Source organism: Neovison vison, chromosome 8 (genome assembly GCF_020171115.1).
Source record: "Neovison vison isolate M4711 chromosome 8, ASM_NN_V1, whole genome shotgun sequence".
NCBI classification, from domain to species: Eukaryota; Metazoa; Chordata; class Mammalia; order Carnivora; family Mustelidae; genus Neogale; species Neogale vison.
Genome location: NC_058098.1, coordinates 23637450 through 23663352, shown reverse-complemented (window position 1 = coordinate 23663352; position 25903 = coordinate 23637450). Strand labels below are relative to the sequence as shown.

The 25903-nt window shown below is 47.7% G+C and overlaps 1 protein-coding gene across 4 annotated transcripts; it reads right to left on the bottom strand.

The window, feature by feature from the left end:
• Positions 1–1584: 1584 nt before the first annotated feature.
• GGT7 (gamma-glutamyltransferase 7) lies at positions 1585–25206 on the bottom strand. Of its 4 annotated transcripts, none has more exons than XM_044263182.1 (15): positions 25032–25206; positions 18397–18632; positions 17868–18019; positions 16518–16635; positions 15607–15674; positions 15322–15395; positions 14820–15016; positions 12699–12786; positions 11004–11131; positions 10747–10835; positions 8306–8455; positions 8070–8187; positions 7243–7380; positions 5949–6048; positions 1585–2302 (listed from the first exon to the last, which is right to left on the bottom strand). In XM_044263182.1, the coding sequence occupies exons 1-15, from the start codon at positions 25198–25200 to the stop codon at positions 2139–2141; spliced, it is 1989 nt and encodes a 662-aa protein (XP_044119117.1). In that variant the 5' UTR covers positions 25201–25206; the 3' UTR covers positions 1585–2138. The 4 variants fall into 4 exon arrangements, with proteins under 4 accessions (XP_044119117.1, XP_044119118.1, XP_044119116.1 ...); XM_044263183.1 differs by lacking the exon at positions 25032–25206 and adding an exon at positions 18783–18879; XM_044263184.1 differs by having other exon boundaries at positions 2240–2302; positions 5956–6048.
• Between the last annotated feature and the right edge of the window lie 697 nt (positions 25207–25903).

Sequence of the window (25903 nt, the reverse complement as noted above, 5' to 3'; positions counted from 1 at the left end):
TCTGGATATTTCATGTATAAATGGAATCATACAATATGTGACATTTTGTGTCTGGCTTCTTTCACTTAGCATAATGTTTTCAAGGTTCACTCCTGTTGTACTGTGTATCGGTACTTCATTACTTTTTTATGGCTACATAATATTCCATTGTATGAATATTCCACGTTTTGCTTATCCATTCATCCACTGATGGACATTTGGGTTGTTTTCACCTTTTGCCTTTTGTGCATAGTGCTGCTAGGAACATTCATGTGCAAGTTTTGTTTTGAACACCTGTTTTCAATTCTTTGGGTGTATATAACTTGAAGTGGAATTGCTGGGTGATATGATAATTCTAATCATTAAATGCCAAACTGTTTTCCACAGCAGCTGCACCCTTTTTTCCCACTAGCAATTTATAAGGGTTCCAATTTCTCCAAATCCTCACCAACACTTATTTCCTTTAAAAATTATTTTTAAAATAATATTATTATAGCCAACCTAGTGAGTGTGAGGTGGTATTTATTTCATTGTAGTTTTGATCTGAATTTCCCTCTTGACTTATGATATTGAGCATCTTATCATGGACTTACTGGTCATTTGAATATCTTTAGAGAAATGTGTAGTCAAATTCTTTTCCCAACTGTTAATTGGGTTGTTGAACTGAAGTGTGATTTATAAGCACACCCCTGATAAGGTTCTGGGTACTAGACCCTTATCACATACATGGTTGCAAATATTTCTTTCATTTGGGGGGTTGTCTTTTCACCCTCTTGATAGTGCCCTTTAATGCTCAAAAGTGTTTAGTTTTGATGCATTTCAATTTATCTATTTTTTCTTCTGTTGCTTATGTTTTTGGGATCATATCTAAGAACCAATGCTAAATCCAAGTCATGAGGATTTCCTCCTATGTTTCTTTCTAAGATTTGTCTTAGAAAACAAGTCTTTCTAAAGACTTGTGTAGTTCTTATGTTTAGGTCTTATATTTAGGTCTTTGGTCTGTTGTGTGTTACTATTTGTATGTGATATGGGGTAAAAGTCAAACTTTTGTTCTTTTTTATGTGGATATCCAATTGTACCAGCACTATCTGTTGAAAAGACTATTCATTCTCCATTGAATGATCTTGGCCCCATTATCAAAATTCAATTGATGATAGATATCTAGGTTTATTTCTGGACTCTCAATTCTATTCCAATGGTATGTTCAGCTTCATGCCAGTACCAAACTGTTTCTAAATACTGTAGCTTTGATTTATATGTTTATTTTTTTCACTTTTAAAAAATTTATGTTTTTATTTATTTATTTTTAATAGGCTTCATGCCCAATGTGGGGCTTGAACTCATGACCCCAAGATCAAGAGTTGCAGGCTGTACCGACTGAGACAGCCAACACCCCCGTAGTAAGTTTTCAAATCAGAAAGCTTCATATCTTAATCAAAACATGAAGGAAATACCCAAAATATCCAGTTTAAGAAACAAATAATAAACAAATGGCTTTGGCTGCTTTTGCACCACCTCACTTGCTCCCACTCCCAACACAGCCAAACATAAATCAATCCAGAGCCGTGGTTAAGCAATAGTCTTTCTTTAATTCCCCTTTGCAAATGGAAGCCCCTGAGCTGGTCCCCACCCCCACCCGTACCCACAACCTGCCCCCCCCAGATGCAAGGCCCCACTTCAACTTGGTGGGAGGAAGAGAGGAGCACCCCCTCCCCAGGATGGTCCATTAAAAAAATCCTAGTCATTTAAGAAATGAGGCTGGGGACAGGAGAAGGGAGCTGGAAGACAAGGTCCAGGTCAGGCCAGACTGGAGATGTTGGGGTTGTGAGGACCCTTGAGAAGGGTTTGCAAGCACATCCCTAAGCTCAGGGCCAGCATGGCTGAGGGAAAGGAGACAGACAGACAGCCTGATTCCTCAAGGAACTGTCTGCCCGGTTGTGGACACGGACACTCACCACCACCACCACCACCATCACCACCACCACAGGCTTCTGGTTAGAGAATTTTCCAGTTACTCTGGGATAGGGTTTGTTAAGTATCCCCTCTGGCCCATGATCTAGGGCATCCCTGGGGTCCCCCTGAGACCAAACCTGGGAGAAGGAGGGACTCTAGGAACATGCAAAGCGGGGGAACAGAGACCCCCGCCCCACCCCACTGCTCTACAGGATGGTGGCTCCAGCTGCGTCTGGGCTCCGAGGGTCCTTCACACCAATGATGAAGTTGTTGGTTCTCCGGCTGCCATGGACCCAGGATAAGACATCTACTTTCTCCACATGGTGACCCCTGGCTTCCAGGAACTCAATCTCTTCCTCTGTGAACTCACCTGAAAACCATCCCCCCAACATATATACATTCAGTGTTCAGAGCACTGACTCAGGGGTCCCACGGTCAGACCTGAGTCTTGGTCCTGGATGCCCACTGTATGACCTTGGGCAAACTGCTTTACCTCTCTGAGCCTCAGCCTCCTCATGCATAAAATGGGGATTATATGAGAACCTACCACATGAAGTTGTTGTAGGGATTTAAAGAGATAAAATACAGAAAGCACAGAGATCAGAATGCTGCATATAGTATGTGATCAATAATATATTTTCATTCTTAATATTGAAAGAAAGGGCTATGGGCTCTTCTCGCCACATGCCTAGGCCAAACCGCCATCATTACTTGCCAGGATAGCCAAAATGCAGCCATTACTGCATAGCCCACTGACTGGTCTTTCTGGTTCCAGTCCTGCTTCCTTATAGCCTAGTCACACAGAGCCAAAGGGATCCTCTTAAGCCATTAGTCAGACCACTCACTTCCCCTTCTCAAAAACTTCTGACATCTTTGATGACTCTTAGAAGAAAATCCAAAGTCCTTACCAAGGCGTCTAAGGCACAACATCATCCGGGACCTCACTACCTCCCTAAACTCCTCTCCTCACTTCCTTCCATTCTCTCCCTTAACTCTGCTTTAGCCTCCTTGCTGTCCCTCAGGTAGGCCAAATATGCTCCTGCCTCAGGGCTTTGCACAAATTCTACTTGGAATGCTCTCCTCTTAGTCACAAAACCGGCTTCCTTACTTCATTCCAATCTTGGAGGAGGACTTCCCTGACCGCTATCTAAAATGGCAGCCCTGTCATCCTCACCTTGCTTTGTTTTCTTTCCACATACTTATTGCTACTTGTTTACTTATTAATTTATTTACTATGTCCCTCTCCATTAGATTATAAGGGTTTTGAAGGCAAGGATGTTGTCTTGTTGGCCATCGATCCTCATTGCCTTTACATGGATAAATGAAGAAATCCCCACCCTCTTAACGTAAGTTCAGGCCCTCGCATTTTTCTTGCTTGGTCCTTTATCTTAGTTGCCTCTGTTTCCCCAACTTAAATTCTCCCCCCTTCAATCCATTTCCCCTAAATTAAACATTTCAGGTCTATCCCATCTCCAGTCAAGTGGATAAGCCCATGCCTCTTACCAAGAACCTCCAGGATAAGCCCTGTAACCTTACCTCTTACTGCTCCTCAATAAAGATCTGGCCTTCTTACTTCTGCAGATGGGATAAGGTAAAGATATAACACTGAATAGCCGTGAATCACCAAGTCAAACGTGTTTTTCCTTTACAGTTCATTTTCAATCCTTTAGATGATGGCAAGGACTAAGTTTTAGTCTGGACCCTAACATTTCTAACCTCCTTCTTCAATAGAGAGAGCAGGGCTCAGAGCCTTCTGTGGGTACCATATTCACGGAAGATCTACAAACAGTTGCCTTGTCGTAGTTACTTATCTCTTATTTGTGGCAAATGATGCTACTTTTCCATGTGTGATTATGATATTGGATTTATTTATTTTTTTAAGATTTATTTATTTATTTGTTGGACAGAGAGCGATCACAAGTAGACAGAGAGGCAGGCAGAGAGAGAGAGAGAGAGAGAAAGAAGCAGGCTCCCTGCTGAGCAGAGAGCCCAATGCGGGACTTGATCCCAGGACCCTGAGATCATGACCTGAGCTGCAGGCAGAGGCTTAACCCACTGAGCCACCCAGGCGCCCCTGGATTTACCTTTAAAATACACTTATGGGGGACGCCTGGGTGGCTCAGTGGGTTAAGCAGCTGCCTTCGGCTCAGGTCATGATCCCAGCATCCTGGGATCGAGTCCCACATCGGGCTCCTTGCTTGGCAGGGAGCCTGCTTCTCCCTCTGCCTTTGCCTGCCATTCTGTCTGCCTGTGCTTGCTCTCCCTCCCTCTCTCTCTAATAAATAAATAAAATCTTAAAAAAAAATTTTTTTTTAAATACACTTATGGGACACCTGGGTGGCTCAGTGGGTTAAAGCCTCTGCCTTTGGCTCAGGTCATGATCCCAGGGTCCTGGGATCGAGCCCCGCATCGGGCTCTCTGCTCAGTGAGGAGCCTGCTTCCCCCCCTCTCTCTGCCTGCCCCTCTGCCTGGTTGTGGTCTCTGTTTGTCAAATAAATGAATACAATCTTTAAAAAAATAAAAAAAAAATAAAATACACTTACACTGAAAAAGAAGTCCATTTATAGAGGTACATATGTAAATAATGGCTCAGATGGTATGTAAATGTGGCAAAATTCATGAAGGTGCTGGATAAATTCTGAAGTTTAGGAAACATGGTCTCTAGGAGCCAGCAGGCCTCTTGGCTGCTTTCTGGCTTTTGACAATTTGTCCAGAATGTTCTGGGTTCTAGACAAGCCAAATACCTAATCATACTTCAAGACCCAGCCCATAGCCCTTAGTGGATGAACTTTCCCTTCGCTAAGCCTCTACTCCTCATGTTCCTGTCTTAGACTGTGAGCTCCTTAAGGGAGGCTAGGATGAACCAAATCCAACCATCCCCCTACCCTGGCCCAGGTAACTTAGCATCATAGAGCCCCACATTCAGGAGAGCTCAGAAGTTATTAGTTGGGATAGCCTCATTATCATCATGCCAGATCCAGGGTGTTACCAGCCAGACCACAGGGTGTGATTGCTGAGGATTTAGGTCTGTGACTTCTAATGTGCTTTAGTCTAGGAGACAAGTGGTAAAAAACTGAGTCTTTGGTATCAGCTAGGTATATGTTCTAATCTCAATTCTGCCACTCACTGACTGATTTTTAACCTCTGTGCGTATCAGTTTCTTTGTAAAATGCAGATGATAATACCAACTAGGCAAGAACCATGTCTCATTCAATGTTCTATCCCTTTTGAACTTGCATAATACATCGTCTATTGTAATAAAAATTCCTCAAAGCTGTACATACTTTCCCATTTACAAAATTAAGTTGTGTCTAAAATTAGGCACCTTTCTTAGAGGAAAGTCTATTTTCTCACTGTAATCTACAAGGTCCATGATCTGGCCCCTACCTGCCTCTCTGGCCTCATCTCACTCTCACACACCATGGTCTACTTTTTACTCCTAAAACATGCCAAGCCCATTTCTGCCCTGAATTCTTTGCATCTGTTCCCTTCGCCTACAAAACCTGCCCCAGTTCTTTGCACAGTGGGTACCCTCCTACTCTTCAGATCTCAGCTTAAATGTCACCAAAGAGAAGACTTCCCTAGTCACTGAGTCAGTCTCTATGTCAGCCTGCAGAGCACTTATTTTACTTCTTATATTGCTTTGATTATTTATTTTCCTCTCTATCTGTAAATACCATATCCTCAGCACCTAAGATAATGCCTGGCACACAGTGTAGGTATTCCATACAAACTGATGAATGAAAGGTTTGCAGAATGAAAACCATATCTTATTTTACAAATGAGAAAACTGAGGCTCAGAGTGGAGACATGAATTTCCCAAGACCACACAACCAGTAAATGACAGATCTGGTTCTAGTCCCCAGATCCTTCCCTGTCCCAAAGGAGTTAGTTGGAAGAGCCCAAAGATTCACTGGCAGCAGTTGTGCTGGTGGAGGCATGGACACCCTTGGGAGGAGCCCCTTTCTCTACCCGGCTTTTTGCCCATCCCATGGGGATCTCTGCTCTGCACTCACTGTCCACCTGCAGGAGGTTGGACTGCAGGTCTGGATGCAGACGGCCATGGGCCAGGCTGTCACTCAGGTTCCGGTTCAAGGTCAGAACATTCAGTAAAACCTGTGGGCAGCCAAGGGGTAGAAGTCAGGGCTGCCCCAGGGATGGGGATTCAAGATTCCCCAGATCTCACCCCTGGGCCAGACTTCTTACTCTTTGGAACCCTTATTCTAGGAGTATTACCTGACAGTCATTCTCTCCTCCCTTCTCCCTGGCCAGGACAGGGATAATAGCTGGAGTAGTCTAGGGCGCAGAATGGGTACTTTTAGCTTAAAGGTTAGGAGTGTGGGTATGCTCTCAAAACAAACTCTCTGCCCATTCTTACGCAACTGGACCTAACTTTTTAACCTCTTTGGGCTTTAGTTTCCTCATATACAAAATGGAAATAAGGATTTCTCCCAATGTTGGGAAGGCTAAAAGAGCAAGCACATGTAACACCATGCCTGGTGCTTAGTAGAACAACATAAAGGTTAGCTGTTGTTACTGCATCCATTTTACAGATGAGGAGACTGAGGTTCAGAGAGGTTAAGCGAATGCCACATCATGCACTTGGAAATTGGCAGCACTTGGGTTGGGGCCCAGGACTGTCTGATTCCAAAACTCAGGTTACTTAACTCACCACCTGCCAATGTAAGTGCCTGGCACATAAATCAGGTGCTCAAAACATTCGTGTAACTATTGTGAGACATTCTGGAGAGTAGACACTCCCTTTCAAAATCAGACTCTAGGGGCGCCTGGGTGGCTCAGTGGGTTAAAGCCTCTGCCTTCGGCTCAGGTCATGATCCCAGGGTCCTGGGATCGAGCCCCACATCGGGCTCTCTGCTCAGCAGGGAACCTGCTTCGTCCTCTCTCTCTCTGTCTGCCTCTCTGCCTACTTGTGATCTCTGTCTGTTAAATAAATTAAAAAAAAAAAATCAGACTCTAAAGAGGGCTGCTTGTCTCTTTACATACTGAGCAGAGGCATCATGGGACTTGAGGTTGACAAACCTAGGCAGCCCAGGTGCTGAATCACCTCTCAGTTCCACTGACCCGTGATTGCCCATCCAATCTAGAAGAGAGGGAGCTTCAGGGCTCCATTTTGGCTAAGAAACTCAGCACAGCCTATGCCCCCAGTACCCAGGATGGGCCTGTCACAGCAGCCTCCGCCTATGTTTGTTGAGCTAGGGATGAGACCAAGCCAGAGACAGGAGGGCACCTACAGTTTAGGGCACAGCTTGGCTACTGGCCACAAAGTGCCTACCATGGAGGAAACCTCACCTGGGTCAGTCCGCTGAGGCCCCGGGCAGCTCCATTGGCCCCCAGGGCGAGGTAGGTCCCACAGAGCCCCTCCGCTGGCCGGACCACGGTGGGCAGCAGGAAAGACAGTGGTCGTTTCCCTGGCTGCACCGAATTCTCCTGTTGTCAGAGCACCGAGACCACAGGGAGATAACAGGTGGGGCAGCTTTTCATGGGAGACTGGTCCCTTCCCAGGCCACAGTTTGCTGTCTATGAAACAGGCAGGGTCCCTGGATAACTGGGGTGGATGTGGACCCACTGAGTTGTTATGGGGCTACCATGGGTGCGAGGGGAGGGTACCAAGCCAAGACAAATGGCTAAAGGGAAGAAGAGGATAATCTCCACCCTGGTCATCCCTATCTCTCATTGTCCTGGCAGGGCCCCAGCATGCCCTGAGAGTAAGAGTATTGGCCTCCAACTAGACCAGAATTCCTATCTCCTTCCTCCCTTGACTAACAAGAGGGCTGAGACCAATCTGCTCACCATCACAAAATCGTAGACCACTGCACTGAAAAGTGCCAAAGCATCAGATGAGGGCTAATATCCTTATTGTACAGATGAAGGAACTGAGGCCAAGGGGGGTGGGCAAACTTTCCCCAGTTAACACAGTGAGACAGGGACAGAATGGGACGGGGTTTCTTCAGGCCCAAGCCCCAGACTTGGGCTGCAGGTGAAGCAGACACTTTGTTTAGGCTCCTTTTCTTTATACTAGAAGTTCCTAGAGGAAGTAGGGAGGGAGGAGCAGCCATAATGCTATACTTCCTACCTAGCCTCAAGGTCCCCAGGGGAGGAGGGATGCAAGGCCCTACCAGGCTGGGCGCAGAGTGGTTAGCAGTCCTGTTGGGCCACGAGAAGTCTAGCATCTGGCTGTTGAGCAGGATCCCCGAGGGGGTGATGAGGCCACTGCCAAAAGGGCGGTTCAGGGAGCTGGGGATAGAGATTGGAGCCAGGTAAGCCCTGAGGTCACCCTCATTCCCATTTGGCTCCCAACTCTTCCTGGTCCAGATGATCTCCAGTGCCGGGTTCTGTGTCTGAGCTGGCATACCTGACCATGGCCACAATGAAGTCATCAGGGCCCATGATCAGCACCTGAGCAGCTGTGGGAGCCCCATCCAACTCGTAGACGGGCAGAAGTGGGGCAGGGGCCGCCTGGGAGTCATTGATGTGGCCCCGGAGGTAGGCGGCTTCTACCTTGCTGAAAAGACAAGGGGTAGGAGATTAATACACAGCAGGCTCTTAATCCACCTCCCCTACCACAGTGTGATGTCTGTTTGTGCAATTATTTGATTAACGTCTCCCTACCCCACACCATGGCCTGGAACTATTAGGTCTGTGAGAGCAAAATCTCTCATTCTGAGCACATGGGAAACATCCAGGAAATCATTGTTGAACTGACTGGGTTCGTTTAGGTGTTATCCAGATTCGCTTTTAGAGCCAACTTTTATTTAGTACTTAAATCAAGAGTCTTCTAGTTACTTGACTTTATTTATTCACTTAATCTTCTCTCTGAAAGTACCTGGGGCATAGTGGATGCTCAGATAATATTTGTTTTGAATGAACAAACAATTTATTTAACCTAATGTTTGTAGTTTCGAACTAGTTTTTTTTTTTTTTAAGATTTTATTTATTTATTTGACAGAGAAATAGAAAGTGCACAAGTAGGCAGAGTGGCAGGCAGAGTGAGAGGAAGAAGCAGACTCCCTGCTGAACAGAGAGCCTGATGTGGGGCTCAATCCCAGGACCCTGAGACCATGACCTAAGCTGAAGGCAGTGGCTTAACAACTGAGCCACCCAGGTGCCCCTTGAACTGAAGTTTTATGAAGAGTTCAGTCAGGGGCACCTGGGTGGCTCAGTGGGTTAAACCTCTGCCTTCAGCTCAGGTCATGGTCTCAGGGACCTGGGATCAAGCCCCGCATCGGGTTCTCTGCTCAGCAGGCAGCCTGCTTCCCTGCCTCTCTGCCTACTTGTGATCTCTCTCTCTCTCTCTCTCTCTGTGTCAAATAAATAAGTAAAATCTTAAAAAAAAAAAAAGAGTTTAGTCAGAGGAGGGTTTGTATACAGGGATTTTATCTACTATTAGAATTCTTTTGGGATGCCTGGGTGGCTCAGTGGGTTAAGCCTCTGCCTTCAACTCAGGTCCTGATCCCAGAGTCCTGGGATCGAGTCCCGCATCGGGCTCCTTGCTCGGCAGGGAGCCTGCTTCACCCTCTGCCTCTGCCTGCCTCTCTGCCTGTGCTCGCTCTCTCTCTCTCTCTGACTAATAAATAAATAAAATCTTTAAAAAAAAAAAAAGAATTCTTTTTCAAGGCACAGGAAGACTTGACATACAGTCAACCCTTAATAACTATTCGAAGAATTACTTGGGTGAATTTAATATAGGGGTGTGTGTGTGTGCACACACGTGTGTGTGTATGTTACAGCTAGGCTGAAAACAACATGAAATTCTCCAGATCTTTTAAATTTGGGCTGAGGGTTTCTTACTTAATGACCGTTAGTTTGGTGATTCTAGAACATTAGAGTGACAAGTTACCAAGGATTACTGAAGACTTTCATTCCGTTTTCAACCACAAATTTTGTGGAGGCCACGCATAAGTGGTACAGAGGGCTTTGTTTCAAGTGGATTGGGTGGGGGGACAGACGCTTTGCTTTTAGCCCTTATCCTTGTGACCCTGAACTGCTTACTATTTTTGGTTGTTGCTTTTTTTGTCTTTTAATTATAACCTATTCATTTTAGTTTCATTGTTTTCAACTTATTCATGGAGTTGTTTGAGTAATACTACAAAATTTATGCTAACTATATTTTGGGGTTCTGATTTTGCCCTTAGCTAGCCTTTCAGTCAGTCAGAGTAGCAATCAAATAGCAACCATTCTTACCCACCCGTATTGCCAATTACTAATACCATTTGTTGAATATTTATTATGTGCCACACAACGTGTTTTGCACGTATGACCTTATTTTGTCCTTACCACAACCTCGTGAGGTTGGCACCATTATTGTCAGGCCCCCTTGTATAAACTGAGACAGAATTTAAATGACTTGCCCAGTGCTGCTTAGCTAGTGGATCGTGAAGCTGGGATCTGAATTGAGTCAGTCTGACCACAGCCCACAATCTTACTATAGTGTTATGCTGCTAATGTGGAGACATTATGGTAAAAATCCTCATCACCTCAGGTATTTGCTTGGAGACTTTTCATTGTTCTTAAGTTTTCTTTTTCCACTTAAAAGGGGGCCCAGGTGGGCCCAGGTATGTGCCCTGCCAGAGTCAGAGAGTTTTAAGAGCCAAGTGATGCATACTAACTCATCAGACAAACGGGGAAACTGAGGTAAGTGCTGTGAGAGGCAACCAGTGTCACACTGAGGTGTAACTGAGCTGAAATTGACTTGGGACTCCAGGTCTTATTGCTGTACCAGCTGCTTTTCATCTGATCCCTTCCTCACACCCACCACCACCTCTGCCACGCTGAGAGTCCTGCCCTGGGACCCACCTGAGCATGTCATCCATGCTCTCAGTGATGGTAGAATCGTAGACAGGATCTCCCAGTCTGCTGGCCAAGGCTAAAGCGATCTTCAGGGTCTGAAAATGTAACAGGAGTGTGGAAGAGGCTGCCAGGCTCCTCCCAGCACCCACACTAATGATCCTCATGTGAGAAAACTTGGAGGTTAGTCCTGTCCCATGGCAGTAGCCCATCCCCCCACTCCCAGTATACCAAGACCCAGGGCAGGGTGGAGGGGTCGGCCTTGCCTCTGCCACCCAGTGAAGAGCCTGTTCCCGGGACACCAGCGTGGTGAGATTGAAGCCTTCAAGGATGTTGAGAGCACTGATGAGGGCAGGACCCGTATGCGGGGGTGGGGGACTGAGAACCAGGTGGCCTGGAGGATAAAAAAAAAGAAATGACTAAATGGCAGGGGAGGATCTCCACATTCCACCATCACGTAGACTGAGACTACTGCATTGGCCCCTCATCAGACAAGGAATCTGCCTTGAGAGGCAAAGCACGGAGAAGCAAAGGGACCCACACAAGTTCTCTCAGCAAGTCAAGGGCAGGGCCAGGACTCCAACCTAGAACACCAGCCTTTAGTTTCCTCTTCTGCACAAGGAAACTAAGGTCCAAGAGGACTGTAGTCTGCCCAGAGTCACACTGTAGCCAGAACAGGGACAGGTGTCCAGATGTCTAGATTCCTGGCCTATCATGTGTCTCCTTTTAGCTCCCCCCACAGGCCAGAATTCTATTCAGGGCCTCTTATGGTCCCATGACCCCCAAAACTTCTTGGGGGTGACAACCTCCTCTTCCTATTTGAGGCTCCTATTATTTGATGTTTGGACATTGAAATAATAATGATAATACCTGATGCATAACGTTAACTGATTAACTCATTTAATCCTCACAATGGGTATTGTTATCATCCTCATTTTACAGGTGAGGAAAGTGAGGCACAGAGATGCAGCTGGTCCAAGTTTACAGGAGACAAAGGGAACCCAGAGCACTCAAGGTACTGGCATTGCCAAGAGAACTCAGGCTTGGGAGGAGAAACGTAAAATCAAATAAGCATTCAGTATCCACTCTGATCAGGGCAGCTTTCAACATCATCTCCTCAAATCTTCATGGGGGCCCTGAGAGGTAAGCACCACTATTATCTCCATTTTTCAGGAGGGAACCAGGGCTCAGAGTGGAAAGTGACTTATTCAAGGTGAATGGTATAGCTGGTACTCAAACCCAGGTCTTCCTGGCTCCAAAGCTACCCTCTTCCTCTGTTCCATACACCATCACCTCTGGTGGAATAATCAGGCTAGAGGTTGAATCCTGGAAACCTGAACTCAGAGGGGAACTATTCTGGGGCTTGAAGTGATCCAGACCTCCTAGGAAGGAGAGAATCTGAGAATCTGGGAACCTCCTGAGGGACCCAGGAACCCACCACTTTGGGTTCAGCAAACATGGACTTCATCCATGTCAAAAGTTTAGCTTTCTGGGCTCCTTGCTGGTTTGAGATTGCTAGGTTAAGTTCCATTCTATCCTTTGGCCTCAGTTTCCTTTTGAGACAATGAGGGGACAGGTCTATAATTGTCTTGAAAAGTTTGTTCAATACGAAGCTAGATGGACTCATGAATTCTTCTTAGGAAGTACAGGGCATTGAGAGTGGGGCTGAGGCAACACAGAGCCCAAATCAAGAAAATCTATGACCAGAACCCCAACTCTCAGGCCTGAGCCTTTGACTAAACCTCCCACTCCATATCCTAAATACTTGGGGTAACTGACACCACAACTACTGTAGAAGGTGGGCTGACTCTGGCTTGTTTCAACAGTTGGCTGCCCAGGCAAGCTCACTGCCTCAGTTTATCTCCTGAACAATGGGGAGGAGTCTCTAGGCCAAAAGGTGGTGGCCATGGACTGGGAGGCTTCTCCTGAGCAGGGACCCTGAGAGCTGAGAGAGAGGTCACCTCTGTACACGCCACACACGGGATTCTCCACGAGGGCACTGTAGTTGCTGAAGTCGTCCTCAGTTATGACACCCCCTGCGTGCTGGGCCTGCAGGGGCGAGAATGACCCACCACAGTTGTGAGCCACACACCAAAACTGTGGGCATGTGGGCTTGGCCTATGGTATATGTTTGAATCAAAGACAGACTTGATGTTTGTAACTTTTGTGCTTTCTGCAATTTCCATCATGACCTTTAGGGACCCTACTAGCCCTGGGTACCCTGGGAAAAAGGAAGGGGAAAAAGCACAAACACTGAGCACCTGCTATGTATCAGACATTCTCTGAATGACCTCCTTAGATTGGCATCCAAGGCCCTTTGTGATCTGGCCCCCACCACCTCTCCCACTTCATGTCCTGCTATTCCCTGGTGAGTTCTGTACAGCCACCTGGAGTGACCTACAGTTTCTGAACACATGACTCCATGGCCTTGAACATACTACCTTCTCTGCCTATGTAAAAGGAACACTTTCTGGGATGCCTGGCTGGGTCAGTTGGTAGAGCATGCAACTCTTGATCTTGCGGTCCTGAGTTCGAGGCCCACATTGGGCGTAGAGATTACTTGAAAAAGAAAAAGGAACATTTTCTACTTACAGCAGAATTTGCTTATAAGATATCAAAACTGGATTCTTCACTTCATTACGATTAACTAAATCCACTCCCAAACCATGAACCCTGGATGATCCTGATAGGAATGACTCTCATTGGATATAATTAAGCACTCTACTGACCAATGAACCAATTTTGTACAAATTGATGGACTCATCATTTCCAGCATGGTAATTTTCATTTCTAAATTAGCATAACCACTAGGAATCTTCTCTCCCTCTCTCTATTTTTAAAATTTTTTAGTACTTGAAACCCTACCCACAGTGAACTATATACACTGAATTTCTTGGCTCGTGTGTGTGTTCAACTTTGGGTTGTTTGTGTTTGTTTGTTTTCCTTTAAAGCTTAGATAGTCTTTGTTTGAGTCTCCTTCTCCCCCTTCTCCAGAAGATCCAGGTGTGGCTAATCAGAACATTCCTTTTCCATGCCAGTGATTTGGGAATAGTCATGAGACCTACTGGGAAGTTTGGGAATAGTCACGAGACCTATAACAGGCTGATGAGACATAACCTGGAGGTTTTTGCTGTAACTGTTGGAATGAGAAATGTTCTTTCTCTGGGATGGTTTGCTGGAAGGATGGCTGGTGGGGAGCAGGTATGGAGAGGATCTGATAGAGAGTGAATTCAAACAGAAGAAAGTAGAGATGTGGCAGAAAGAGAGAGAGACAGACCACAGCCTGGCAATGTGGATGGAGCTCTGGACCCAGCAGACCTACAGCCAGTACTCTGCTGGACTTCTCAGTTAAGTCCATTTGAGATGGGCATTTATCACATAGCCATACCTCTAGGACTCAGCATAGGTTCTGACATAGAACAGCACTCTGTGAATGTAGAATGAATGATGGACCAACTCAATTCCCACAACCATATGGCAGAGAAACATATAATCACCCCAATGGTACAGATGAGAGAATCACAGAGTTGGTTTGTATATCCTTACCTTGAAAATAATTTCCCATTTGGAGTTTTGAATTACTGACAACAGTTTTCAGAACCCATTACTACCTCAGATTAGGAGTCTTTGGGGTTGTTTCGTAAGCCCTTGTGTCAATATCTCCAGTCCTGATAGTGACCAGTGAAGGAAGGTTTCCCTCAGTCCCTAGCGAACCCAAGAGCAGGGTGGGATTGTGGGCTTGGGAAAGCTGAGGCTGATCCTGGGTCTCTGCCACGGCTGGAAGGGATAGGTCAAGGCTCTGCACAGGTTGGCACCAGCCCTGGGGGACCCAAGCTCAGTCAAGATAGAACAGCTCTATCATCCCTGGGGTCCTTTGTGCTGCATCCTGTCAACTGCTCCTACCCCAAACAACCACTGATCTGATTCCTGCCACCAGAAGTTAGTTTTGTCCATTAGAGAATCTTAAGTAAATGGAATCATCAGTACATTTATGTAGAAAGAAAGACAGAGAGGGAAGGAAGAGGAAGAAGATGTCCCTGCAGTGGGGTCCTTCAGGGCAGGGGGGCTCCCCAAGTGCTCACCTCGGCCACCATCTCCAGTGTGAGATTGCCTCCTGCGTAGAAGGCGGCGGGGCCGGAGGTGCCCAGTACATCCAGTACTGCGGCCAGGTCAGGCCGACGCAGCAGTGAGCCCGGTAGTGGCGGGTGGCCCAATGGCAGGAATGTCTCACGGAAACGCTCAGATGCATTGGGTGGAGGCTGTTCGGCCAGGGCACGGGCTGTAAGCAAGGACAGGAAGCTGGGCAGAGGGCTGAGATGCACCACAGGTGAGGTGGCTGAGTGGCTGGCCCTAAGAGCTCCAGCACCCCCAGGAGCATGTTATGGGGAAGATGGGGGGTGTATATGGGCCCTTCTCATATCCCCTCATTTGAGGCTGCATCCCTATGAGGTAGGATGGGTGGGGAGAGAGCTAAAGGAGCAAATGGAAGAGAGGTGCTTTCTAGCTTGGGCCCCAAATCTTAGAGGTTTCCATTCCCCTTCCCATCAACCTCATGCCTTTCCCCCACCCCCAGGCCCCACTGACCTAGATCATGGGTCACGTTGAAGCCATCTTGGGCCACAGCTGCTGCGAAAGCCAGGACTTGGGACCATGGCAGCCTGGGGGGGCCGGAGAGCAGGGGTGGAGGAGATCCTGGGGGGAGGAGGAGGGGTCCTGGGGGAAAGGGGGTTCCTGGGAAGGAGAGTCCTGGCAAGGGAAGGGGATATTAGGAGGGGGAGTTGGGAAGGAAAGAATCCAGGATGGTAGGAAAAGGCCACCCAAGGAGAGATGCAGGCAGAGGCCCCTGGTCCCCAGGGGGAGGATCTTTACCTGCCATAGAGCTGGTGAGCTTCATGTAGCCCCTTCACCATTCCGGGGACCCCCACCAAGAGCCCAGGCTGGGCGAGGCGGGCAGGCGAGGGAGAGAGGAGACCAGGTCACTGGAAGGGGGGGGCTGGGCTGAACTCCGCAGAGCCCCAAGCCAGGGATGGGGGCTGGCACAGGGGAAAGACACAGGCCAAGTATCCCAGAGGAGGGACAAGCTCTCCCCAAGCAGGCATCCCTCCCATTTCCCTGACTTACTATCAGCAAATGCAGAAAGGCTTCCTTTATCTATCATAGTTGAGTGATTTATAAATTAAGCAAACCCTTTTAAGAGCCAAGATGTGACCAATTTAGATGGAAACTTGTCTACATTGGATTTTATCTACTCCTACCTTTTAAAATAATAGACAAGGGACTTTCATTTAACCTTTCCATGATCACATCACCATTACTCAGCTATGATAACTCAGGCATGTGTTTGGCTTTTGCCACTGCACCAAATATCTATTTTTCCAAGTTATTCTATTTCTTCTGGATAGTGGGTTTGCCTTTTGCAGTTCCTCCTTAATCTTCCAATATACTGTGTGCTGGGAAAGTTATGGTCATCAGGCTTCAAATGAAATGTGTGTTATAGTGCAGGAACTTTGCAAACTCTCAGGCTGCTCAGGCATCCTGATAGGCCGGGTTGCCAGGGAAGTAAGGTGCTACTGTATTGCCCATTATCAACCATACGGATCTTTTGGTTAATTATTTTATCTGGGGGACTGCCTATCTCCTTCATAGCTTTAAGAGTGTCTTGCTTCACTCTTTTCCTCACTTCCATAATAATTACTCAGCAAAGTAATGTTTGGGTTAGCAGAAGGGCAGTGAAGGGAGACCCCCCCTCCCGGACTCTCTCTTCTCACCAGGGTCCCCACCTTGGTTTCCCAGGATCTCTGCAGGGCCTCTTCCCTGAGGGCCCCTGGTGCAGACTCCCGGAAATCAATTAGGTGGCTCTCATTTCTTCTGATGTCGTGGACCAGCATCACGCCCCCACTGGGAGAGACACAGAAGGAGAGGTTGATAAGGTACTACCCCTCTAAACAATTAACCTGCCTCTCTTTCATCCCCAGTGGTGATGGCTGTAGGCTGTTTATCACAGGAGTAAGACGTCTGAGCCCCTTCTAGCAGGAATTTGGAGACGTAGCCACTATATGAGGGTAGGGAATGAAATCAAAGGGGTTGGGGGCCCAGAGACCATGGACCTCTTCTGGCCTGTTACTGGAGACTTTAATCCCTGATTAGGGAAAACCAGAGACTGGAAGAGCAAGATGTTCTACCTCCTGCCCCCACCCTAGACCACAGCTGGACCCTGGCCAGCTTCCTGCACCTGCCTCCACCATATGCCCCGGCTCCCTCTCCCAGGACTGAATTATGTAAGGATGGACTGTATCCAACCAAAAGGGGACCTTCTTTGGTGGGTCCTGCAGGGTTGGTCTTGCAGAAGCCAAGATATAGACTTTGTCAGCTTGTCCCTTTTCTGTGGCTTGTTTCCATCTAAGATGGGAGCTGCATCTGAGATGGTTGGCCTGCGGCCAAGTAACATAATAGGGAAGGCAGGACAGATAAACAATAGGGAGTGGTAGGAACTATGGCCAATTGGATAGCACAAGTCCTGTCATGCTATTCAGCTCCAGATAATTGCAGCCATGTGGGAATGTGGGCCCAGTGTTACCAGGTCTTCAGATGGTTCCAGAGATATTGAAAATCTGGATTTTTATGAAAATTCTCAACTTTTTAACAATAGTATACAAGTTTTTAATAATTTTAAGTGTGGAAACCAAACTAATCTGTGTGGTAGGTATGGTCTATGTGTGGCCGGTTTGTAATCTGTTTTAAGAGTTCTCAGTCTGTGGTGTGTTTTTGGGGGATGGAGGGTCCATAGCTTTCATCGTGCTTACAGGATTTGTTTTAAGGATTTGTAAACCCTAAAAGTTAAAGTATTCCTGCCTTAATTAGTGACAGTATACCCCCACCTGTGCACCTTACTTTATGGTTTATAAAAGCCTTCACCGAGTTAAGGAAAAAACAAACAAACAACAAGCTTGTTAAAACACCTCCTCTGATTCCGTGTAAGGGTAAAATTGGGTGTAGAAAGACAAAATGCAAGGAGTTAGGGCCCAGCTGCCCCTCTGGTCAAACTCGAAGACCCCCCACATGAGGCCTACAGACTAGGACACAGAAGTAGGCCTGGGGGACCCCAACCTCCACAGCTGGGAGCACCTTACCCGCCTAGGCCAGAACTGTGCGGAGCCACAATCCCCAAACACAAGGCTGCTGCCACAGCGGCATCCACAGAAGATCCCTGTTTACTGAGCACCTCGATGCCCAGCGATGTGCAATGGGCGGCATCAGTCACCACGGCACCCTGGTGAAAGATCTGGGAAGGGAAAGTGGACGAGGTGGGGGCAGTAGGAGACCTCTGCCTCCTTAAGGCATCTCCACCAGCCCCAGAACCTCCACTGGTGTTGGGGGTGGGAGTCCCACCTTCTTGTCCCTTACAACACTTCCTAGATCGCCTCCAGTGCCTCTTACATGATCAGATCCCTTCCTTGCTCTGTCCCATTCATACCCTGAGCTCCTCCCTTTGGGACCTTCCTCTCTATCCCACTGCCCTCTCTCCTTAACATTTGCTGGTTCCCTCCCCCACTCAGCCAGTCTGCAATCCAAGCAATTCCAATTCCCACGGTCTCAAGAGCTTTCCCCCTCCCTCTTCTCCAGTTTCCTTCTCCTGTCCGCCAGCCCCAACCCCCTTACCTGAGGGTCTCCGAAGTAAATCTGCATGACCAGCGCCACGGTGACACCCGTGGCAAAAGTGAGGCAGGCTGTGACAATGACTGTAAGTCCATCCTGGCGGCAGGAGCACTCGGCCGCTGCCGCGGAGAAAGGGTCCTTGCGCGTCTCCCGCAGTGGGGACCCGTCCTGGCTGCCCATCTCCGACGACGTGGATGGCAGCCGCTGCAGCCTCGCTGACTTCAGGAAGGAGTCCGGGTCTGCCGGCAGCAACCAGGTGGGTCTGGGCACCTTACCTGGACCGGCACCCCCCCCCACCCCGCGCTGTTTGGCTTCCCCCCTCTCCCCGCCCCCGTTAAGCAAACCTCACTAGACAATACTGCTTGCCCTTTGGTGTCTCCCCAACGCACCCCAGAACAGGTCAGGGGCAGTCCCGGCTGAGTAGAGACAGGAGCCCTCAGCTGCGAGGCAGGGGGCTGGAAGCCTGGCCCCTATGCCAAACTTCCTGAGACCTGAGACCCACTCAGGACCTAGGACAAACACTTCCTGGAATGGAGGGGGTTGGGGCCCTCCCTAGAAACCAGATCCTGCTCCCGCTGGGGCCCAGCCTGCTGTGGCAAGGAAGTAGCTACATAAACTGAATGGACAGACCCTGGCTTCCAATCTTGCTTGGCTTGTCCATTCACTCACTCAACAAATATGGAGGGCCTGCTGTGGGCCTGTCTCTATGCTAGCTCCTAGGGAAAAAGAATAGACAGTTTCTGCCCTTATGAGGTTCACAGACCAGTAGAAGAAAAGAAACACGTAAACAAAGGATTATATCATTACAACTTGCAGCAAGTGCTATGAAGAAAAAGGATGGAACGATAGAAAATAGTGGGTGTGTGTCGGGGGCTGCTTAGCGGGGTTTGGCAAGGCTTCTCAGTGGAGGTGACTTTTAAGCTGAGAACTAAGGGATGAGGAGCTAGCCATATGTAGACCAAGAAGTGAGTGTGTAGAGTGTTCCAGAAAGAAGGAGCAGTAGGTGCAAAGGGCCCTAAGGTAGGAATAAGCTTGGTGCAATAGGAAAAAAAAAAAAAAAAAAAAACAACCCCAAGGCCTGGGTGGCTCTGGTGTAGTGAACAATAGGAAAGAATAGTATGGTGGAGGTTAGCCCAGGTGCACAGGGCCCTGTGGGCCTTGTGAGAAGCTTGGATTTTTTTTTTTTTTAAGATTTTATTTATTTATTTGACAGAGATCACAAGTAGGCAGAGAGGCAGGCAGAGAGAGAGGAGGAAGCAGGTTCCCTGCTGAGCAGAGAGCCCGAATGCGGGGCTCGATCCCAGGACCCTGGGATCATGACCTGAGCCGAAGGCAGAGGCTTTAACCCACTGAGCCACCCAGGCACCCTGAGAAGCTTGGATTTAATCCTAGGAACCATGGAAGGGTATTTCAGAGTTTTAAGCAAGAACCAGAAGCCATCTGCTTTGTATTTTAAAAAGATCCCTCTGGCTGCTCTCTGAAGAATGAGTCTAAGGACAGTAAGAGTGGAGACAGGGGAGACCTCAAAGCCCCTTACTTGTTGGATGACTATGAATGAGTCTCTTCAAGTCATGAGCCTCACTTTTCTTATCCTAATACTGGAGCTAATCCCTAACTGGCCAAATGGGTATAAGGATCCCATAAGATGATGTCTACCAGCACCCTCTAGTTATTTCCATTCCTTTTCCACCTTGGCCAGGGCTGAGACCCTCTTCCCTCCCATAGTTTCCCTCCTCTGGGTTATATTAGCCTTGAAACCAGTTCTCTAAAGGTCCTGTGTATTTGTGAAAAGTAAAGAAATCGCCTGGCACCTTGATCTTAATACCCTTGCTATGTATGTACAATGTGGTTTTTTTTTTTTTTTAAAGATTTTATTTATTTATTTGACAGAGAGAAATCACAAGTAGGCAGAGAGGCAGGCAGAGGGAGAGAGGAGGAAACAGGCTCCCTGCTGAGCAGAGAGCCCGATGCGGGACTCGATCCCAGGACCCTGAGATCATGACCTGAGCCGAAGGCAGCGGCTTAACCCACTGAGCCACCCAGGTGCCCCTGTACAATGTGTTTTAAAAAGTCCATTCATTCAATAAATATTTTTTGAGCACTTGCTACTATACACTAGGAGTAAAACCCCTTTCAAAAGTCTGTGGGATGATGCTGAAAACTGACAGATTTTCCTGATTTAAATACTATCATGGTTCATCAATACCAACATGATAAATACCCAAGCTCCTTGACCTGGCATTCAAGGCCCTCTATAATCCACACTCCCCTCTTTTGTGTAAATAAGAAGCCACATACATATATAGAGAACTTTTAGAAAATATTTATAGTGGTTACTTTTGGGGAAAGATACTGAAGGTGGGAATGAGATGGGGTAGGAGAATTTTTTCTTTGAAATTTTTAGTACATATTTCTTTCTTTTCTTTTTTTCCAAATCAATGCATATATAAACTTTTATTTTATTTTTTTTTAAGTAATCTCTACACCCAACATGGCACTCAAACTCACAACCCTGAGATCAAAAGTTGTACTCTACACAGACTGAGCCAGCCAGGCGTTCCTAAATTAACACACATATTTTTAAATAAAGAGGAAAAATTGCACACAGATAGGAATGGAGAAGAAGACTTCTACTTTTCCTCATTGTATTCTTTCTCTTTCTCTCTCTCTCTCTTTTTTCCTTTGGACCATAAACATGTAATTTATTTTAAAATTTTTATTTAAAAAAAGAAACTTGTCTTCTGGAAGCCTCCCTCAGCTCATCATGCTTGCCTCTCTCTACCCCTCAACACCACACAGTCTATAAAAAAACTGGAATTCATTCAACAAACATGTTAAATACCTACTGCAGGCAAAGAATTCTCCTTGGTCCCTAAGAGGTTTCAAAAGAAGTGCAGAAAATGGCTTTGAACTTACATTTATTGATGGTGACTATATTCCAAGCACTTTCCATACATTCCCCTCATTGAAGCACTCCCATAACTTGTTGAAATAGGCCTATTCTCTCCATTTTACAGATGAGGAAATTTAAGGCTGGAAAAGGCGACCTTGCCCATTTAATGTTATAAAATGAATAAATGGCAGAAGCAAAAGTAACTCAAAATCTGTCTTCCATTGCTCCACAAAGTATCAGGAGTCATTTCCACATTCAATAACCAACCTTACAAGCTAATTCTAGCTGATACTTCCAGGTACTTGTCCTTAAATCTGTTTTCTCTAATCAGCTATGAGGGACTAAGAGGGGAAGTGATATGACTCCATCAGAGTTGAGCCTATTCAAGACTTTTTATCCCATCAGTCAATCATTAAGTTATTCATTTATTCAACAAAAATATTTACTGAGTACTCTACTGTGTAAGCACTAGTGCAATAATACCATTGATTTTACTGATGTGTAAAAGCAATAGCAGGACACTGGGAAAATGTGAGTTTGGAATCAGAAGAAACAAGTCTTTTGGGAGAAAGACGATGAGTTTAATTTTGGTAATTCTAAATTTGTGGGACACCAACAGGAGTTGTCTAGAAGCAACTGGCCTAGTATGCATCTGATTTTTATTTGATTAGATGCCATATTCAATCAATTTTCCATTTCAAAACACTATCTCCTCTCTCATTTCTTATTCACTCATTCCTGTCCAGAGTGAGTACATGACCTAGGCCTAGCCCATAACAGGCACCTCTCTACAGTCACTGGTTCAGCGACAGGTATGTGATCAGCACCAGGTCTGTGGGACTCAAACTTAGTTCTATGGCTGCAACTATTGGGAAAGAGAAACACTTTCTTTCTGTTTAGATTATTAAAATGGTAAGGTGTAAACCTGCTGCTACTGGGCGCATCTTGCTGCTACAGAATGAGAGGTCTGAAGATGAAGACCATAAAAAGGAAGGCAAAGCAAAAGACAAAAGCCAATTCCTTTTTAGGTACCTTGATCTAGCTATGCCTCAGGCCCCACATCCCTGAATTTTTCAGTTATGCTACACAATAAAATTCTCTTTTAAGATTAGGTCAGTTTTAACTGAGTTTATGACAGAAGAATCCTGAACAGAGTTGACTTGGCAATTCTAGAGATAAGGAGAGAGATCTTGGTTGGAAACTGAGGTCATTCCTGGCTTGCTTATTCCTTTAAGGGCAGAATCATCAAAGACTTTTTTGAACCAAGGAATAACATGACCAGAAGTTCAGGGTGGCAGATAGATTGGGGTTGGTGGGGCAGGGGGCAGGGAGGGGCAGGGAGTAGCTAGAAGCCTATGGGTAATATAGGTAAGAGAGGATGGGGGCTTAGTCTCCAGTGGTGATGGCAGGGATGATGAGATGGACTGCAAGATACTTAGGAGGACAGAGAGCATCTGATCACTTTGGGAAGTAAGAGGAAGGAAGGAAGTCATGGATAGCTCCTGGGCTTCTACCTTGGAGATTGGATGAATGGCAGTGTTATTAACTGAGAATGACACTGGGGGAAGGGCAGGTCTGGGGATGAGATGAATTCAGCATAGTACATCCTGAAGGTGAGGCACTTGTAGGACATCTAGAGGCCGATGCCTGTGACAGAGAGGAACTCATGGACCTGGAGCTCAGAAGAGAGTCAAGAATCTCCCCAACTTAAAAGTGGTCACCATTTTCCAGAGGGTCTGCTGTGGGGCAGCTGGCATTTGGTTCTGGGGAGTGGCAGGCTGGAGGCTAGCTGGGCACAACCAAGGTACTGGGTAAGAGGATGGGGCAGCATTAGTAAGCAGAACCTCCAGATTGAGAACATAGGAGATCATGTCAGTCAACAGGCTAGTCCAGCTGGTTAAAGGAACCTTGGGGCTTAGAAGTAGTGGTCTGAGACATAGCTTTGAAATGACTACATAGATATGATGGTAAGGGTCCTTGGAACATCAATGCACAACCGTGGCATAAGGTGGAGATTCCCAGAAACTCAGGCGACAGGGGTCTCTGCTGGATTTTTGTAAAGATGAGAGCAGAACCTGTCGTAATTCTCCAAGGCACTCCCTGAGGCTTGAGAACTCCCTCCCCTGCTATTCTTTCATCCTGAGATCTCTCTCATTCCTTTATTTATTCAAAAATTTTTATTGAGCACTTAGCACTGTGCTGGACATTGGAGAAAGGATGGCGAAAAAACAGTCACAACCCTGTCTTCATAGGGCTTAGAGACATGGAATAACCACATGATTGCTCAAATAATCACAAACTTGATAATTGCTAGGACATTTATAGGGAGCCAGGAGAAAACATGTCAGGGGCTTCCAATCTCTAGGTTAGGAGAGATAGGCATTCCCAGTGGAGCTGGAAGAGGAACCTGAGGCCCAGGTCAGGGTAGATGTGCCCACTGTCATACAGTGAATCAAGGCAATGCTGGAACCAGAAGTAGCATTCCTGACCCCTGGAAAAAGGTCCTGGTTTCAGGCTGTTATCCACCAGGACACATCTTTCCACTACTTTCCCTATTCCAGGGTTATTCTCTCTGGAAAAGAAGTTTTGACCTGCAGCTTGGATATCTGATGCCCATAAGCCCCCCCAGCCTTCCCTACTCTTCCCTCCAGGTAGGCTACAGTCTAGTTAGGCTGGCAAGGGGTGCTAATAAGGGCCAGATGACTGGAAAATTGTGAAGGAGGAAAGAGTTTGGGGCTGTCAGGCTGGGAATAGCTACAGAAGGGCCAGGCTAGAGAAGGCTGGGTCAGAGAAGCAGGATCTGCCAGGCTGGTAAGGGAGAGGGCTCAAGTGCAGGCACCCGGAGGAAGAGTGAAGCACAGGGATGCTCTAATGCCAGGAAGTGACGTTGAGGGAAAGAGGGATGGGGGATGGAGCATGAAAAATGGAGAAGAGGATAGAGCTGGGGCACATGGATAGGAGGGAGAGCCCTAGGGAAGAAATGCTCAGAGAGCTCTTGGCCCTTAGGTCTGCCCCAAGCCCTGTGCCCCCCTCCCTACTCTCACCCTTTGCAGTCCCTTCAAAGGCTGAGAACACAGCAAAATTCTAGAGCCTGCTTCGTAGGGGGCAGGGTACCTTACTAACATCCTGGCCTAATCCATGGCTCCGGGAGGGGTGAGGTAATCCACAGGGCAACGAAGGCACTCTGGTCCCCAAGGACTCTGAGAGGTCATGCAGTCCATCCCCCTGTCTCCCAATATCCACCGCTTACAGAGAGATGTAAATCATATTTTCCTTAACCCTCCTGGGATGTGAAGAGATTCTCAGCTAAGGTCTCTCCTTCCCACAACCCTTGCCTTAGGGAAGTTCTTCTCAAGACCTAGCCTTACCCATCCTGCTGCAGTCTGACTTGGTTTCTCCTACCCTGTTCTTTGTGACTAAGGGACGGCCTCTTCTAGGTGATCACAGCTGTTCCTTAGCATCTCCCCTCCAACCTTCCTTCCGTATTAGTTGGTTCTTCCCGAGAGGCAACCCCAAACCCTGCTGCTGCAGTTCCTGGCATCATTCACCCTTGTCGCATCCTAAGCCTCCAAGGCAGAAATGCATCTCCATCCCCACTAGATAACGAACGGAGACAAGGGAGGAGGGAGAGGTCCAGGTGGAAGGGGATGAATTAGGGAGATGGAAGCTGGAGGTGATGCTCCGCGTAGATGAAGGAGGACCGGGGACGTCCCAGGGGGGCAGGGACGGGGCCAGCGGGCCTCACCGGTATCGGGGTCTCCCAGGAAGGCGTCCTCGTCCTTGCGGCCCCTCAGAGGGGCCGCGGGCGCCGGCTCGTCCTCCGGCAGCCTCGGGAAGCTGGTGATGCTCATGTAGTCCACCGGCGAGTAGGCGCCCAGGGCGCTCTCCTGACTCGCCTCGTTCTCCGCCGCCATCCTCGCCCGCGCCCCCCAGCAACGCAGCGCCTGCCGGAAGTGGTGCGGCGGGGGTGGGGGCCGGTGGAGGGCGGGGCCTGAGCTCTTGGGCTGCCAGGAGGGGGCGCCTCACCACATCCCCCGCTGGCGTCGGGCTCTGCTTGAACCTGCTGTCAGCCTGCAGTGGACCGGCACGTGGGCGGAGTGCCGGGTGGACCGAGAACCTGAAGGGCGGCGGGTCCTGGAGAAAGCGCGGAGGCTGTGGGGGAGGGATGGAGAAGAGCGCTGCAAGCGCGACCTTAGTGGCTTGGGACACTTTATGCAGCTCGGGGGCCAAACCCCTTCCTCCTTCCAGATTGAGCTAGAATCCGCCTCAGACCCCAGACTCTCTCCTCAACCCCCAGATCCTTCCACTGAATGCAGATCTGGCCTCGACCCCCGATCTTGTCTCTGATTCCAAACTCGGACCACAAACTTGGCCTTGGACCCCAGACCCCTCTTTGGACTCCTAGATCCTACTCTGATCTCAGACTCCTCCTCCGACCCCAGACCCCTCTTTCAAGAGACCCCGCCTTCACGCGCAACCTCAGCCCCACCCCTGCTTCATCCCCACACTGCTTCTTCACTTAGAGATGCCTCCTTGGGTGTCTCTCCTCAGACATCAGATCTATCCCCTGACCTCCAGCACTTCTCAGATTCCTCTTTCAGTCAACCCCTTCTGGGA